The 17,378-nt window shown below is 37.2% G+C and overlaps 1 protein-coding gene across 1 annotated transcript in view; it reads left to right on the top strand.

The window, feature by feature from the left end:
* Window positions 1-12,308, top strand: part of PZP (pregnancy-zone protein) — a 37,636-nt gene extending 25,328 nt beyond the window's left edge. The window contains 15 exon segments of the mRNA XM_004692582.1: window positions 396-447; window positions 1,585-1,668; window positions 2,210-2,386; window positions 2,622-2,709; window positions 3,909-4,065; window positions 4,365-4,439; window positions 4,827-5,010; window positions 5,544-5,767; window positions 7,539-7,757; window positions 7,927-8,054; window positions 9,336-9,426; window positions 9,831-9,899; window positions 10,573-10,675; window positions 11,689-11,730; window positions 12,286-12,308. Coding sequence (XP_004692639.1) covers window positions 396-447; window positions 1,585-1,668; window positions 2,210-2,386; window positions 2,622-2,709; window positions 3,909-4,065; window positions 4,365-4,439; window positions 4,827-5,010; window positions 5,544-5,767; window positions 7,539-7,757; window positions 7,927-8,054; window positions 9,336-9,426; window positions 9,831-9,899; window positions 10,573-10,675; window positions 11,689-11,730; window positions 12,286-12,308 — 1,716 coding nt within the window.
* Window positions 12,309-17,378: the final 5,070 nt, after the last annotated feature.

Genomic DNA, 17,378 nt, shown 5'->3' with positions numbered 1-17,378 from the left:
AGATAATTTCACTTGCATCTGGTAAGACTAATGGAATTCCCTATCCTAAAAGTATTATAGGAAACTTCGCTGTCTCACTTTGTCTTTCCCAATTATAAATGTTTTCTGTACAAGTTATTTTAGAAATATGCCCTTTTTTTGATGCCCACCTCTCTTCTAAGAGGCGCATATTTCTCACACCTTTTACCTTTGATTCCTTGCCTTTATTTTCCCCCATTTTCTCCTTTGCCAATCTCTCTGGCTCATCAATGTCATCAAGATTTATAATAACTTGATAGTAAGATGTTAAGCAGCATTTAGCATAACCCTTGCCCTTCAAAGTAAGGAATGTTTATGATTGTCCTTCCATCACCTGGGTATTTATCCCTTTTCTCCTTTTCTTCCTTTTCACCAAGCCTGAAGGCATTGAGCAGGAGAAGACTTTCACCTCTATGACCTGTGCTTCAGGTGAGACTCCATTTTCATAATCACAGTGAGAAACTCTGAGATATCCACACCACAGGTTACAAGGCATACCCGTGCATATTATCTACCATAATTTTCATATGGTTTCAATAAATCTGGTATAATATCAAGGATTTCTTTATCCCCATTTTACAGCTGAGGACACTAAGTCCAAACAAATGTGTTCATGTGGCTTGGGTTACAGACAAAACTAATACTGAGGCTTGCCTGGGTCACATCTCCCCTCCCAGTCAGAGCCCAGGGACTCCTCAGTAGCCAAGGGGACGCAGCTTGAAGTGTCTACAGCACTAGCTAGAAAGAAAGCAAAGTCATGAGCCACTGGAATCACAGCACACTTCAGTAAAACAGATGATGAAGATGATGAAACATACAGCACTTTGTACTTACTAAAAACAAGATTTCCATGGGCAAAAAAAAAAACCTACTCACATGGGATCATCATCATATCACTAAGAGCAAAAACTCTGATAACTCTGAAGACACACTTACACAAGAGTATCAGCTCTGTGTCCACAATGTAAATGACTCTGTGTCATTTGAGAGGACTGGTTTAAGGTACATTGATGTTCTCTTATTACAACATGGAACCTATTCAAATGTCTAGATGAAGTGAAGAAGTGAAAGAACCTACATTCTGATGAGCATAAGCCTTAATAATATTAAAGTTAAATCAGAGACTGCAGAACCTCAACCAGTTGCTTGTTTCCTTTTAGACTGCTACTGTGTGTGGCAACATAAAACATGGCAAAGTGAGACAGGAAAGGGTTCTGGGATTGCAAAGTTCTGAGAGAATGTTACTGTTAAAGATAATCTCATCATAATTCAGTATTCTTATTCCTTAGCCCTAAGTGCTAAACATAATAACATCTCATGTGTTGAGGTCTAATATGTTGCAGGTACTGTTCTAATATATATATTTTACATGAATTATTTCACTAAATAATTGTATTAGCAAGGACTATGAAGAGATTAAGTAACTTCCCCAAGTTTCATAGCTGGTGAGTAGCAGCGACACTATCCTATCACACGTAGGCAGCGTGGCTCTGCAGCCCACATCTAACCAGACATTATATTGCTGTAACAGGCACCAGTCTTTAATGTGGATTCCTGTTTCTGAAGGTACTGAAATATCTGAGCAGTTATCCCTGAAGCTCCCACCAAATGTGGTGAAAGAATCTGCCAGAGCATCTTTCTCAGTTTTAGGTGAGTCATCTTACACTTAGAAAACCTGGAACTGAGGCCTCCCTAGTGGCTCAGAGGTTAAAGTCTCAGCACCATGTAGCTATCAGCAGCCACTGCAGCACCAGTTTGGCCTTGGCCAGGGAGCTGACCCTCAGGGCATAGCAGACCTCTCCTGTCTCCCCTGCAGCTCCCCTCAGCAGTGTCAGGAGATCCTGTTCTACTGCCTACTCTGTCTCTGGTGGGTCCTCTCATTCCTGCACCTCGGGCCTATATTCCAGTTCATCTGTGCATCAATATATATATTTTTTTAATAGGGGGAAAAAGAAAACCTGGTACAAAGAGCTGCCATCATGCATTGTGTGTGTGTGTGTGTGTGTGTGTGTGTGTTCTAAATACCAACTTACTAATACCATCTATTTTTATTAGGACTCTGGAAGGCTTACTCTCGATAAATGTGAATTTTCTTTTGTTTAAATGTGAACTCTAAAAATGAAAATCATCTGTCTTTAATAGTGCTGGCTACTTGTGAAACGACTCTTCACCACTCTCTATCATTCCCCAGGTGACATACTAGGTACTGCTATGCAAAATACTCAGAATCTCCTCCAGATGCCCTATGGTTGTGGAGAACAAAATATGGCTCTATTTGCTCCTAATATCTATGTCCTGAATTATCTGAATGAAACACAACAGCTGACTCCCGAGATTAAGTCAAGGGCTACTTACTATCTCGTTAGTGGTAAGTTGAGACCAAGAAAAGTTTGTTTTAAAGAGATATCTGCAAATTAAGTTTGAGTTATATAATCAAATATTAGGCTAATGGAGGTGATTTTCCCATCATCTAACGAGATGCTGTGTTTTGAAATATCCATACAACCTTGGCAAATCTTAAACACCGTAAAGCGTCAGCAGCCCCCAGCTCTCGTTTTACAGCCCCACCCCACCTCTTGAACTACCTGAACGGCTCATTACAGGTTACCAAAGACAGCTGAACTACAAACACCAAGATGGGTCCTACAGCACCTTTGGGGAGCGATATGGCAGGAATGAAGGCAACACCTGGTAAGAAAATCTGCTCTAAATTTCAATTATGACATCAAAATGTGTACAAATAGTTTGTTTTACTCTTACAAAAATCCTTGCAATGAGAACCATTAATTTTATTTGCATAAAGAAAATTACATTTCAGGGTGGAGACACAAATGTCTCTGGTATAAAAAACTAGTAAGTATTGATCCCTCTCCCTCCTCCTCCCCCGCAGAATGTCTCTTATTTATAGTTGTCTGTTTATTTTTGTTTTGTTTTGTTATTTTTTATTGTTATTATTTTTTTCCCTAATGCTTTATTTGGTTCCCCTAGAGCACTAGGGGCTGTGGTGAAGGTGCAGGGATGAACTGGTGGTAGAAATTCTATGGGGACTACACCTGAGAAAAGAAAGCAAGCACTGTTAAAAAGAAGAAGAAGAACGAGTAAAATATGTATGAATTAATTGAGAAAAAAATAAGTAGCAGATCTGAGAATCTGAGAACACTCTGAAGCTGATTCTCTTTGTATCCAATACACCAAGTCTCTCTTCTTTCTCATTTTGTAGGGGACTATAATAAGTTCGTAATTTGCCCACTTATGTTGTTGCTCAGCACCAAGAGATGCTAACAACTGCCTAGAAAAATGACAGCCATTACTCACAGAGTACATTTTACAACTTTCTACTAGATGACTCTGTACCCATGTATCCATCCATCCACCCGTCTATTTATAGTCTATCCTTTCATATAAACAGCTGTCCAGTCATCTATCTACCTACCTATCTTAATTTTTTATTGGAAAACAAGAGAAATCAATGAACTACAAAGTGATGGAGAGGCAGAATGATGTTGAAGAAACCATTTACTGAATGAAGCAGGACATTAAAAGAAGTCAGTCTATTAGTGTATTCACTGCGGAAGTAAAGGTTAGAAGTCTGTGAAGAGGAATAAATACAGAGTGTCCATAATGTGAGAGCAGATATCATAATTAACCTCTTATGGAAACTATGAAGAACCTGAATTCCTAAAATAATGTACAAATGCATAATGTACAAAGGACCAGTAGCAATGCACTTAACATGTTATTATAAATAAATGTGACTATTGATGCTGCCAGGTTAACAGTTAACTGACTCATGAGTGTGATTTAGGCAGAGAGGGAGTCTATGTGTGCACACTCTGTTTAAGGTGTGGCCAGAAATAAAGGTTTCATACCCACTCTGCCTCAACCCACAGGCTCACAGCTTTTGTACTGAAGACTTTTGCTCAGGCTCGATCTTACATCTTCATTGATGAAGCACACATCACCCAAGCCCTCACCTGGCTCTCCCAGAAGCAGAAGGGCAATGGCTGTTTCCAGAGCTCTGGGTCACTGCTCAACAATGCCATTAAGGTGAGTTGTTCTGAGTACTCCTCCTGAATCTCATAATACAACAGTTTAAAATCTGTCTCAGAGAAAGGAGGAGAAGAAATTTCAAAGATGAATTCCTAGATAAGGTCAGAGGGCCTCAGGGAAGGCGTGTTAAGCCTGAAAATTATGCACCTGAAGTGGTGCTATGATGAGGATGGTAACTTGCTTGACAGAGAGATACTAAACATAGCTGCCATAGGCCAGACAAGAATATATGAAAAAATGAATGTAGAATTAATCAACATCAATTTCCTCTCCCCCCCCCCACCCCTTCTCTACAGGGAGGAGTAGAAGATGAAGTGACTCTCTCTGCATATATCACTATTGCTCTTCTGGAGATTCCTCTGCCACTCACTGTAAGATCCACCCCACTGACAATCCATATCATAAAGCCAGACCCCCTCTGAGATACCTCACTACCAAAAGCCAAGTGTCAACTTTCCTGCTCTGCAATGAGGCATTTCTCAAATAGATAAGTTCTTTGATCAATCCATTAAATGGAACTTATACTTGTCCAGTAACGGTCTTGAATTATGTGTCAAAATTAGTCCAAAAACACAACTTCTCCAGCCCTATTCTGTAATACTTAACTATAAAGATTTAAAATTGCTCTCTACCCAAATACAGTGGATAGCTACATGCTGGCTGAACCAAGACTAACATCTACAAAGCTCAGGGCTTCCGTGACACCCAGGTCAGGGCCTTCTCCATCCTCCATTGGGCACCCCTCTCTGTCTTTCCAGCACCCTACTGTTCGCAACGCCCTCTTCTGCCTGGAGTCTGCTTGGAACACAACAAAGGAGGGGTCCCAAGTGAGCCACAGCTACACCAAGGCATTGCTGGCCTATGCTTTCGCCCTAGTGGGAAACCAAGATGGCAGGAGGAGAGAGATACTGAACTCTCTTGATAAAGAAGCTGTGAAAGAAGGTGAGCACCTTCTAATGCTGGTTCTGTAAAAAGAAGAGGAAGTGTATGTAAGTGACACAGTTCATCTAAAACTCCATAGACAAGTCATGTATTGTGAGACCAGAGACCCACTTGCACAAATACGTTCTCTGGGATTTCATATGTTAAATTAAGTGTAGTATCACAGACATGAATGTGCAGGAAACTGGAATTTTACTCCCATATTTTTTTCACATGATACCTACCTACATACATGAATTTAAAAAAATGATACAATAAAAAGTCACACTAAAGGAAGTATAAGAACATTTTCAAAGAATTTTTATTGCTATTTATCAAAATGATTACCACATAAGTTCTCTGAAATCAATAAATGATTTCATATTGCAACTGATACTCAATTCTTTCTCCAAGTTTATCAGAGGAATATAAATTAGTGAATTTAGAGTATGAGAAAGAAAGATGCTTACCTCATCTTTTTGTTTTTGAATCTCATTACCCATATTCACTTATTATCTACCAGTAGTCCTAATTCTACTTTTTCTCACCCATAGCCAACTCTGTCCACTGGGAGCGACCTCAGAAACCCAGGGCACCAGTGGAGCCTTTTTACCAACCCCAGGCTCCCTCTGCTGAGGTGGAGATGACGTCCTACGTGCTCCTTGCTTACCTCACAGCCCGGCCTGCCCCAACCTCTGAGGAGCTGACTACTGCCACCAGCATCGTCAAGTGGATCACAAAGCAACAGAATTCCCTTGGGGGCTTCTCCTCCACCCAGGTCTGTGGTTCCCAAATTGGTCAATGAGAGAAGTGAAAAAGTAGGAAAGAAGACAAGTTTTCACATCTTAGAAGAGATCTTGAGAAAAGTGGTCATATGAAGGAAAGCAATTCAAGACATTTCTCAAAAATAGTTTTCACTACACTTTGATAACATCTTATCCACTTGGCTACCTCATAAATATAATTCCCCTCCAAAGGTGAATTATATTAGAAGCACATATTGGTCATTTGCCACACTTTTTTCATTTTTTAAAATTGAATTATTTCACTGACGTAAAATTTTTCTTTTTTTTGTTTTCTTGCATTATTTTATGTATTTTTAGGTGAGCATCACTGAAAATCAAAAATTGTATACATGACATCAAGCTCACCACTAAAGTCCAATTCTATCCTTTACCCACAACTGTCCCTTTTTACCCTATTTACCCAATCACCTCCAACCCCTACTGGTAAGCACTAATTAGTCTAAAAGTTTATTTTTGTTTTATTTAGTTCATCCACTTGTTTTCTCTATTTACCACATGAGTGAAATCATACACGTTTGTCTTTCTCCACCAGACATAGCAAATGCTCTCTAGCTTCAACCATGTTGTTGCAAATGGGAGGATTTCATCTTTTTTTAATACAAGTAGTATTCCATTGTGTGTACACACATGTCCTTCACCCATTTGCGTGTAATGTCTGCATGTCTACCGCCATACCATACTGATTGAACCCAATCTTGTCTGATCTGGGAAACCAAGCAACATCAGGCTGGTTGAGCCCACACTCGTGATGAGACTTTGGAACTATCAGTACCACTGACACTTTGGGTCAGATAATCACTGCTTTGGGGCTCCAACCTGGCCATTGTAAGATGTTTTGCAGTATCTCTGGTGTTTCCCCACCAGATGCCAGCATCAACTCACTCCCAATGGAGAAAGACAAATGTGCCCCTGTTTGAGAACCAGTGTTCTAGACTGCAATTTTAGAATCCTACAAGAATTCCTCTAAGATAAAGCAAAAAGGTTTACCTGATTAAAAGGAAATTAACCAAGCAGAACTTACTTTGACTTTCATAGAATGAAGAGTTCATTTACATATTCCAATGAACTCATCTGCTCTACTCCTTTCTACTCCTTCTTGAAATTCATTTTTTTAAAGCTGAAGTTCTTGAAATTTTTTTCCTCTCAGAATTCTGGAAATATTTTACTGAGGATGTGATTGTACTAAACATCCAGAGAATCTGGGTTTTCCCCTCCTAGACATTCTCCTCCAACATTTACCATGTCCATAAATTTTTATTTTTCAGAGATACTAGGTGAGAAAAACAGTAACATACTACATAAAGTGAAAAAGAAATTTGGGAAAGTTCAACTTGTATTATTCAAAGTTAATTTCTCCCTTCCATCTAAATAATCATCTAGCTAACAATAGTCACTGATTTTGTCTTAATTTTAGACCTAGTCTTTAAAAGATATAACCAATAGGAAATTTGATACGAAAGAGCAGCCACAACTTTTAGGGAGAGAAAGCAGTCCTTTAGGACAATACCAATGCAGATGAAAATAAACTGCAAGGCTTATCAGCATCATTAACATTTTATTTCAATTGAAGAAATTATAGCAACTCTTTGATTATGCCTAAAAGGTAGGAAAAAAAGAAAAAGCAATTAGCAGATGTATACTTGTGTGAAATACTTGTCTCTTTGTAGCAGCCAACACAGATTTGAGGGGAATCCCAGCTACCTAAACTTAAGCTTTGTGGGGCTCACCACGCATCTTTTGCAGGACACAATGGTGGCTCTCCACGCCCTGTCCAGATACGGAGCAGCCACTTTCACCAAATCTGGAAAAACAGCACAGGTGACCATTCAGAATTCACGGACCTTTTCTACCAATTTCAATGTAGACGACAACAACCTCCTGTTACTACAGCAGGTCTCATTACCAGAGCTGCCAGGAGAATATGCCATAACAGTGACTGGGGAAAGGTGTGTGTATATTCAGGTGAGACTCTGGAATCACATTAGAATAATCCATTTAACTTTTCCTACTGAAAGAGAAACTCTGTTCTTTCCTTCGTTGGCATCTAGAAGGCAAATCTGAAGAAGTTAAGTGATGAAAAGTGAGGGGTCCCAAGAAAAGAGAAACTAATGGTGACTTTGGTGTTCCACAGACATCTATGAAATATAATGTTCTTCCAGAGAGGGAAGATTCTCCATTTGTTCTGGAGGTACAGACTCTGCCCCGAACTTGTGATGGACCCAAAGCTCATACCCGCTTCCAGATCTCACTGAACATCAGGTAAAACCTTCTAACTAAATTGTCTAATCCATAGTGTAAAAGGTACCTGAAGGCATTTGTAATTAGTAAGAATTCTAGAAGCTAGTCTATTACATGAGTAAAATTGATACATCTACAAGTGAATTTAAATATCTCTTATGAAGTGATCCTTTTCACTAGTAATTTTTTTTTCTTTTTCACTAGTAATTTTCTTTGCTTAAAGTTTAGTATGATTTAAAGGCATTTAAAATCTAAGTCTTATCTAAAATCTGCCAAATAAAAAAATATATGGACTATTCAATATTCCCAATGAATTCCTAATTTTACGTTAATTTTTGTTCAACTCTTTGCTAAGGAATAAATTATATTTCTCAAAGATTTGTGCTTCAGGTTGAAGTATCTTCCTTACCTCTTCTGAATAATTACATTCTGTTTTATTCTTTTTCAAATCAAATAGATAAATTAAAATGCTAGCATTAAATACAAAGGATAAATTAAATATAAAATCTAGAGATTGCCCTATCATATCCATCAGTAACTTTACGAAACAAAGCAAACTGAAACAATCCTTAGGCTCAGACAGCACCATGGTGGTTACCAAAAAGAAAGGTAGTAGAGGTGTGGCAAACAGGAAAAGGGGGGGTGGAGGGCTATTAGAACTCTGGTGATAGGCATGTATGGTATAATACATTTAAAGAAATGCGAAGCTATACTCCTGAAACTTACCATGCTACCATAAATCAATCTTACTGTTATAAAATAAAATAAATAAAAAATTTTACAGGACTGATAAAAAACATAGCAATAAATGATACTGCTATGTATCAAATATAAATCATATTAATATTATAAAACATTTCATATTTCAGACAATAAATTCAATTTCTTAAAATCAATTTATTCAAAGAAAACTTGAGACTATCTGATCTCTACATTCAGGGACCTCTTTAGAGAAACATGCTCATTCAAATTAACTAAAAATAGAAAAGTAATAATACTAAATGACAAATGAACAATATAGATATGTTAAAAATGCAGGTTATCAAGTTCTACTCCCAAAGATCCTGATTCCATAGCTTGGCACTAGGACTTGAAATCTACAGCTTTGATGTATACTCAGGATTCCAAACATAAGCATCACACATATTCAGGGAACACAGAAATGTTCTAGTTATGTTGTTACGGAAAGTTCATGAAGATGAACTTTGGATATTGGTGGGTCTTGGTGATCTTAAAGGGAAAAAATCTGGCTGGCTTTTCTTCACATATTAAACCCTAACGCCTTTTTCTTTGACACTACAGTTACACAGGAAGCCGTGCTGTCTCCAACATGGTGATTGTTGATGTAAAAATGGTATCTGGTTTTATTCCCTTGAAACCAACAGTAAAAATGGTAGGTATATTTGAAGCCTAGAAACTCTCATATAAAAGTATGCTTTGCATCTTGAAACTGAGACAACACTAATATTTCAAGGCCCTATCAATAATATCAGTTCTACCTCAAAATATATTTTCCTCAAGCTCAGGAAATTAAATGGATTATACTTTACTCCATTCTCAGCACAGAAAGTCAGGTGCTCTGTTAAGACATGGCAACAGTGCAGTCTGTCTCTAAAATATGACTCCTTCCCCTTACTCATACTTTTATATCTAATGTGCCTGGGCGATTCAATCATGAATACGACTTGCAGGAATCCTAGTCTTCATATTATTTGGAGAATAAATTCCTGTCCCATCAACCTGCCTTGATTTTCAGTGTTCTCATAGCTGTTCTCTAACTTTCTGTGTTTTCATTAGCTTGAAAGATCCAGCCAGGTGAGCAGGACAGAAGTGAGCACCAACCATGTCCTCATTTATGTGGAACAGGTAAGAGCTCTAACATTTCAGATGAGATTATACACATTGGTGATCTTTCTAAATAAGTCTCTCCAGAAGAAAGGCAGTGATATTGGTGTCTTCAAGTAAATTCCTCTATTCTAAAAAGAATAAAAGAAAAATCTCCTTTTAAGTCCATGTGATATTACACTCAATTTTTAATTATGTTAACATTAGAATGAAATTTCAACTAGAAAATCAATTAAATCAAAGTTTTACCATATCTATCTTTCATTATTAAAAGAATAAATTTACTACAGAGACTGATTAATGATAGCATTTACATTCTGGTATATTACTATATAAAAAAGGATATAGAATTCATGACTATCTCCAAATCTGATTAGAAAGCAAAGGGAATATTTTATCTAATGACATCAAAGAATGTGTTGATACTATAACTACAAATATTACAAAGCTAATTCTGCATATTAAGAAATATTCACATAGGCCAAGAGTTCATCTGTATAGCAGACAAGAGACGATGTAGGGGATCTTTTTCATTGTAAAGCATTCCCAACCACATTCCGAAAGCCTATATGACATACAGAAATGTCTCTTCACCTAAAAGACAGACGCATAAGAGTCAGAGAACAATAAGGAATATATTTTACTCAAGAAGAGAGATTTCTGATCTCCTGATTACTCCCACTTTTTCTTTTAGGTGACAAATCAGACACTAAGCTTCTCCTTCATGGTTCTCCAAGACATCCCAGTAAGAGACCTAAAGCCAGCAATTGTTAAAGTCTATGATTACTATGAGACAGGTAAGTAAGAGAAAACTCAAACAAATAATCTTGCCCCAGAGTCAAGAAATAAATTCTATTGTGGTAATAAATTCTAGTTTTGGTCCATTCAATTTTTAATGTATTTTTTTAACATGATTCTTCATTTTGTACATTTTTTTCATCTTAGCTATAATCCCTGTGAACTTCCCACCACCAATTCACCCATGTGCCATCACCATAGTCCCTGTGTTCTCTTCCCACCCTAGTTTTGATCCTATTCTCTCTCCACTCCCGTAGCATGTCTCTGGTTTATAGTTGCTCATTGATTTTTGTTTTTACTTTATTACAATTGCTTTTTTCCCCCACTCCCTTGCACTCTTGCTATGAGCCATTCACTCAATTTTATACTTATTTCCTCCTACTATATACTACAGAAACTATCCATGGAACAAATATGTCACTATTTAGAATCAGAAACTTAATAATTTCAAAAGAAGGGTAATATCTGATCACTGCTCCCAAATAGTTTAGTGATGTGAGGCATATAACAGACATGCAGAGATAATGTAACCAGAAAAGGCAGTTAATGAGAAATGAGTGTTAGTGAGTTTAGAGAGAAGGAGTTGACTGGAGCTCAAGAAGGACCAAAAATGAAGAAAGATCTAAGTTAGATCCTGAAAAATGAATACAACTTTTAGATATATAGAAGTGAGAAGTGTTTCAGATTGAAACAACAATTTTTTTGAAGCACCAATTTTAGAAAAGGAAGGATATATGTATGCTGGACAATGTGAAGAGGAGTAGAGAGTTTGTGGAAGAGATATTGCAAGTTAATGCAACAAACATCATTACCTAAGATGTGAAAATATCTGACCAGGCTTCAATCCCCTCTCCTTTGCCCCAGAGAAAAGGAATAGGGTATGTCAACAATCCTGTTCAACTCTGGTCTGTTTACAAAGAAATTTTACAATCCTGATGTGATGTGAATAGGCTTAATATGGCATCTGCTTCACAGGCCCTTTGTTTCTCCCTTCACCCACTGTTTCTTTCAGATGAGTTTGCTATTGAGGAATACATTGCTCCTTGCAGCACAGGTAAGAGTCATAACATTATGGCACATCATGATGCCCCCATTAACTTCGATCTTTACATATTCTTCCAAATTTAAAATTCTCCCCCAAGTCTTATCACAGATCTGAGACAATTCATGTGGCACATTCTCACACAGAGGAAACTTTGGAGAACAGCACTTAACTCTGCACATGGATTGTCCAATTTGAGATATCACTCTGTTATCAGATTTGTGTTTCTAAGCAACTATCATAGGCAGCATTTCACAGCAAAGTTAACTGAGTTTCCATCAGTGCAAAAGTTGACTAACTACAATTTCCCAATTAAATATAGCCCAACACCTTTCTGGGTGAGTGAAGTTTTCTTGAAAGAGAACTGTATCTACTATTATTGTCCATAGATGTTTTCATGAAAAGAGCAGTTTTACCTACACATAGACTGTATCATCTGCACAGCCTAAAATATTTACTTCTTGGCCTTTCACAGGGAGAAATTTGCATTCCCCTGCAATTACCTACTCTGCTATAGCCCAGGAAACCCCACAACCTCCTTACATTTAATTTCTCTTCTCTCCACAGACACAAAACATGGAAATGCCTAAGGACCATTTATAGGCTATCGATTTTTCTGGATTCCATTTTCTGTTTCTATTTAAGAAGTAATGGAGTTGTAAATCCTAGAAAACAGACACCCAAAAGGCCGGCTGAATAAATTACATATTTCTAATCAAACTATCCTTTGTTCTGTCATTTATTCATCAAACATTAATTGCATCAGTAACTGGGTGACAAAGGCAGTAAGTTTACCTCTCTGCTTTACCTTTCTCACAGGGAAAGGGGAATAAAATAGACTCTTCCTCTAAGTATTGGTAGATAGATATACTATTCTCACATAGAAGAGGCGACAGAGAAGTAGCTGAATATGGCATTTCAGCTTGGGCTTGGATGATGTGTGCGCCACTACCATTTATATTCTGTTGGCTAAAGTCAGTCATGTGACAAACTGCTTCACTTTATTTTTCTGCATTTCCTTGGCTATGTCTCTATTTTTCCCTGTGAACTTTAAAATCACTTTCTGTTTCAAAAAAATAGTTGAATATTTTACTAGATTCTCATCAAATGTGTACATTGAAAGAGTTGTCAAATATTTTTTAACTTGGCCTTTCAGCCAAGAACAGGGCATACATTGTTTTATTTTTTATTTTCTGTTTTTTCAGACTTCTTGTGTGTGTTTCAGTGATGATTTAGTTTTCCATATAAGATACAAATTTCCTATATTTTTCTAGGCATTTCATGTATTTTTACTAAAATATGTATATGGTATTATTATTATTATATTAGTAGTAGTAATTATTTACAACTACATAAATTATTATTTTTTAAAGATTTATTTATTTATTCATACAGAACTGGGGTACAGGCCAGAGATGTGTAGGGTGGGAGAGCCACCAGAGACAGAGACAGAGTGGGGAGCAGAACAGGCAGACCGTCGAAGTACACTGCTGAGGGGAACAGCGGGCGGGTCAGGAGAGGTCTGCCACACCATGTGGTCACCTCCAGGGCAGGCGGGGATCGAACTCGTGCAGAAGTGGCTTAAGCTTCTTAGTGCTGTGCTTTAACCCGCTGCGCCACCAGGGAGGGCCTACATAAATTATTACTAAGAAAAATATTATTTCATGTTGTTGAGTGTATAATAGTTTGGCATTTTTTCATTACTTAATAGATCCCATTATATGTACAAGGTCAGTTTACTTTCTCAAACTATGATTGATGGCTATTTGGGTTAGTTTTGTTGTTGCTGTTTATTTGGTCTTACAAATAATTTTGCTACAAACATTCTTATCTACACATTTCTCCTGAGAATTGTTATGTCCATATATGTATCTTCACTAACACTCCCAAGAGTTTTGCAGAATGGCTGCACCAATTTGGACCAGCGCATCATGAGTCTCACTGACAAAAGGTCTGCTGCCAAGAGACAGAGGCATGGAGAAGAAGCTTCCTGAGTGACTCAAGTAACAGCACCTGCTGACAGCAAGGGTGGCAGGGGGTAGGGAGGAATTGCAGCCCGTGAGGGCAAAGCTTAGCTGGACTTCATCAAAATTGACTCTTTATTCATCTAGATATCATCTGATGATATACCAGGAAAGCTTTTTATAATGTACATATATGACAAAATGTACATTTAGAATATACAGACTCACTAGTAAAGGTGAAATTTAATTAAATAGGTAAAAATACCTTTAATGGACTCTTCACAAGAAAACAGTAAAATGAGCATTAAATATATAAGAATGTGCTCCATATTATTAGGAGTATTTAAGTTAAATTATAATGAAATATCAATATATACTTGGAAAAATTTCAACAACTATGTACTAGTGTTGATAAGGATGTGGAGCCGCATAATCTACCACGCTGCTGGTCACACAGCAAGTTGGTGCAGCCATTCTGTAAAACTCTAGGGAGTGTTAGTGAAGATACATATATGGACATAACAATTCTCAAGAGAAAATGTGGACCAAGATTCACCAAAAAACTAAGAATGTTTGTAGCAAAATTATTTATAAGACCAAATAAACAACAACAAAATCAACCCAAATGTCCATCAATCATAGATTGAGAAATTAAACTATGTTCATATAATGGAATATATCAAGCAATGAAAAAATTTCAAACTACTACTTCACACTCAACAACATGGAAGAGTTTGATGTGGTAAATTTCTTGTACTAAATACAACGTTATCTTGAGAACACTTATATATACTCTTATATCTGTCTGGTTATATAAAAGGGTGAGATTTCTTACGTCTTTGTAATCTTTTTAGTGGAATATCTCTGATGGTATTCCACTAGATGGTTTAATGCTTACTCAAAAATATTTTCCACTTTTAAGGCCTCTTAAACCTAGCTTTTAAGAGTTACTTCCATTATTTATCCTTTCTCCACAGTAAGTCATAGGACAAATCCAGATTCCAGGGGAAGGAACTACATAAAGCTACAAATACTAAAAGGTGTGGTTTAGTAAGGAACAATATTTGGCAATTAACTGTCATAATCTTCTACAGGGCACTGACATGCATCTCTCTTACATGAAAAAAGCACTCATCCATCCTCTCTGCCAGTATTTGCTGTCTCCTCATATTATGACACAAATTTCAGGCCTGAACCTATGGCTCTTGTCACCTAGACTAGGTTCTAGGACACATGAGGTTCCTTAAAGTCATCTGCCTTGAGTGCCATTCCTCATGTGCAATTTCGGTGGGCTCCAACATAAGCTTCTGGACTGGGGCTGCTCACCAAAAAGAGCAAGTTATGACTAGAAGCTACTGTTGCCCAAGAATAATAACTCCCAATTCCTTATGTCAATGACCCATGCTGCTCTCCCCCTATAATTTTATCCTTTAGGCATGTATAATTCCTCACCCATTGGGCTGATTTGCAAGAAATTTAAAAATATGATGCATCAGCACTCAGATGATTCCCCTTCTCATTTCCATTCCTACTGCAAACTTCATCTATTTCCAGGATCCTTTAAATGGTTCACTGGGTAAAGAAAAGGCAAATAATGAACATATATTTGAGTCAGATCCAACTTAATTCAATTGCTGTCCTCTTTATACAGGATTCTCAGACTACACAACATTTTATGAAAGAATTTTGTCCATTCACATTTTATTTTTATACATGCATGGTAGTTTAAACATCTCAGAGACTTCTCCATATAACACATTGTATGTAAACTGTTCTAGAGGAAAAGCCAAAAAAGCAGAATGAGAAACCAATCTCCTTGGCTTTCATGTAGACCAGAATCAAAAGGCACAGTGTTTCACAATGGAAAACTTGGAAGAAATCTTTAAAGATTATCTAAATGATCTGATTAGAATGTGAGAAGGAATTTTGTAAAAACAAGAGGTTTCTCAATCACAGGATTAGATGGACAACAGGAAGGAGGACTGGACAGAAGGTCAGCCAGCAGGCTAAGAAATTCTTTCACCAATCTAGACCACTTGTTTATTTAATTTCCAAAGAGAAAGAAATAAGATATCCTAGAACCTTCCCCCAAATAATGCACATATTACTACTAGCGTTATAACCCCTTTCTCATAAGGTCAAGAACAGCTGATTCATTTTTACATAAGGAATTAGCACCTTTTCTCAATATTTCACTGTTGCCAGAAGAAAAAAATTAAATCTTTTAATGCTTATGGTCTTTGTTGAATCCTGGGATTAAAATTCCAGGCTGCCAGGAACATATTACTGTTGCACAAGCAAAAAGAATGCATGTGTGGGAAAGGAGTGACACTATCAAATGGGGAACAAAGAAGAAAATGGGAGCACTGTAAATTTACTCATTGTTGTATAAGAAAATCATAGACTGGAAGTTTCACACCAGAAATCTCCACATGTTTATTTAAAAATATAAGATTATTGCAATATATATGTGAAAACAGTAGCCTTTTCATTCCCCTCCCTTTAGCTTTTTCCTTCCTTTTTCCCCCTAAGAAAAATTTACATGAACATTTTCAGCTGAAACTGTATGTGCTAATTTTTTCTCCCAAAAATAAGTGATTTTTTTAATATTTGTTTTCCCAGCTTCCTTTCCTGACCAGTGTGGAAAGATAAACTGAAATAGGAAAAAAAGTGAACTGTGAAGATCCTGATTCCCTGGTATTTTTTCCCTTTCATTTTCATAGTGACACCCTCATGTACTTTCTGCTTTAAGACCTGTCAAGATGAAAGGCAAGAGTTGCTTAAAGAGAACTTCGTGAAAAAAAGCTCTGGCTTCCTGACAAAATGATTCTACGTGATTCTGAGGAAGTGGAAAAGAAGTCCTTTGCAAGAAAGTGAGAGCAGAAGCCCAGCTGGGCAGGAATATCCAAAGCCAGGTTTATAGAACCCAGAATAGTAGTTACCTGTGGTCCCCTGCAATATTGCATTTAGGAGAAAAGAGAGATCCTCTAAAAAGAAATTTGTGTGAGGCAAATCCTGGGGATCACAAAGCTCCGGTCTTGGCAAACATTCTTGTGTCCAAATACAACACAGAAGCAGCCCTGTGACCCAGGCTACAAAGTGGCTAAGGAGCTGGACAAGGACATGGTCAGATCAGGGGTACCCAATTTGAGGCAAGAACTATAACTTCCACAGATACCCTGTTTTACAAACTTCAGCACCATTAAAGTTCTAGTACAAAGATTAACTCTCACCAGGAGATTTAGAAGAATGAAGGCAGACAGACTTTTTCATTCTAAAGAAAATAATGTTATTTGTGGTTCCAAATCCATACCTGCCACAGCAATGTCTTCTTTAAAAACTATGCTACCACTTCTATTTGCTTGCCCCTGAGAGATGAAATTTCTTCTCTCACTCACAATCATTGTGAAACCACTGTGACTAATTCAGAGCCTGGCATAAAGTTGTCCCTTCCTCCCTCTTCTTTCTTTCTCATATTTATTTTTATTGACATATGATTGACATTGAAAAACCTATACCTATCAAAACCTATCTAATGCACACATTTTAATGAATTTGAGGTAAGCACATATCCATGAAATCATCAGCATATACAATGTCATAACTTAATCATCACCTCTAAAAGTTTCCTTTTTTGATAAGAATCTAATAAAAGATCTTTTCTCTTAACGTTCTAAGTAAGCAAAACAATACTAT

This window comes from Condylura cristata, unplaced genomic scaffold (genome assembly GCF_000260355.1).
Source record: "Condylura cristata isolate star-nosed mole 26May11 unplaced genomic scaffold, ConCri1.0 scaffold00034, whole genome shotgun sequence".
NCBI classification, from domain to species: Eukaryota; Metazoa; Chordata; class Mammalia; order Eulipotyphla; family Talpidae; genus Condylura; species Condylura cristata.
Note: the sequence above shows the minus strand (reverse complement) of the source record. Positions and strands in the feature narration are given on the sequence as shown.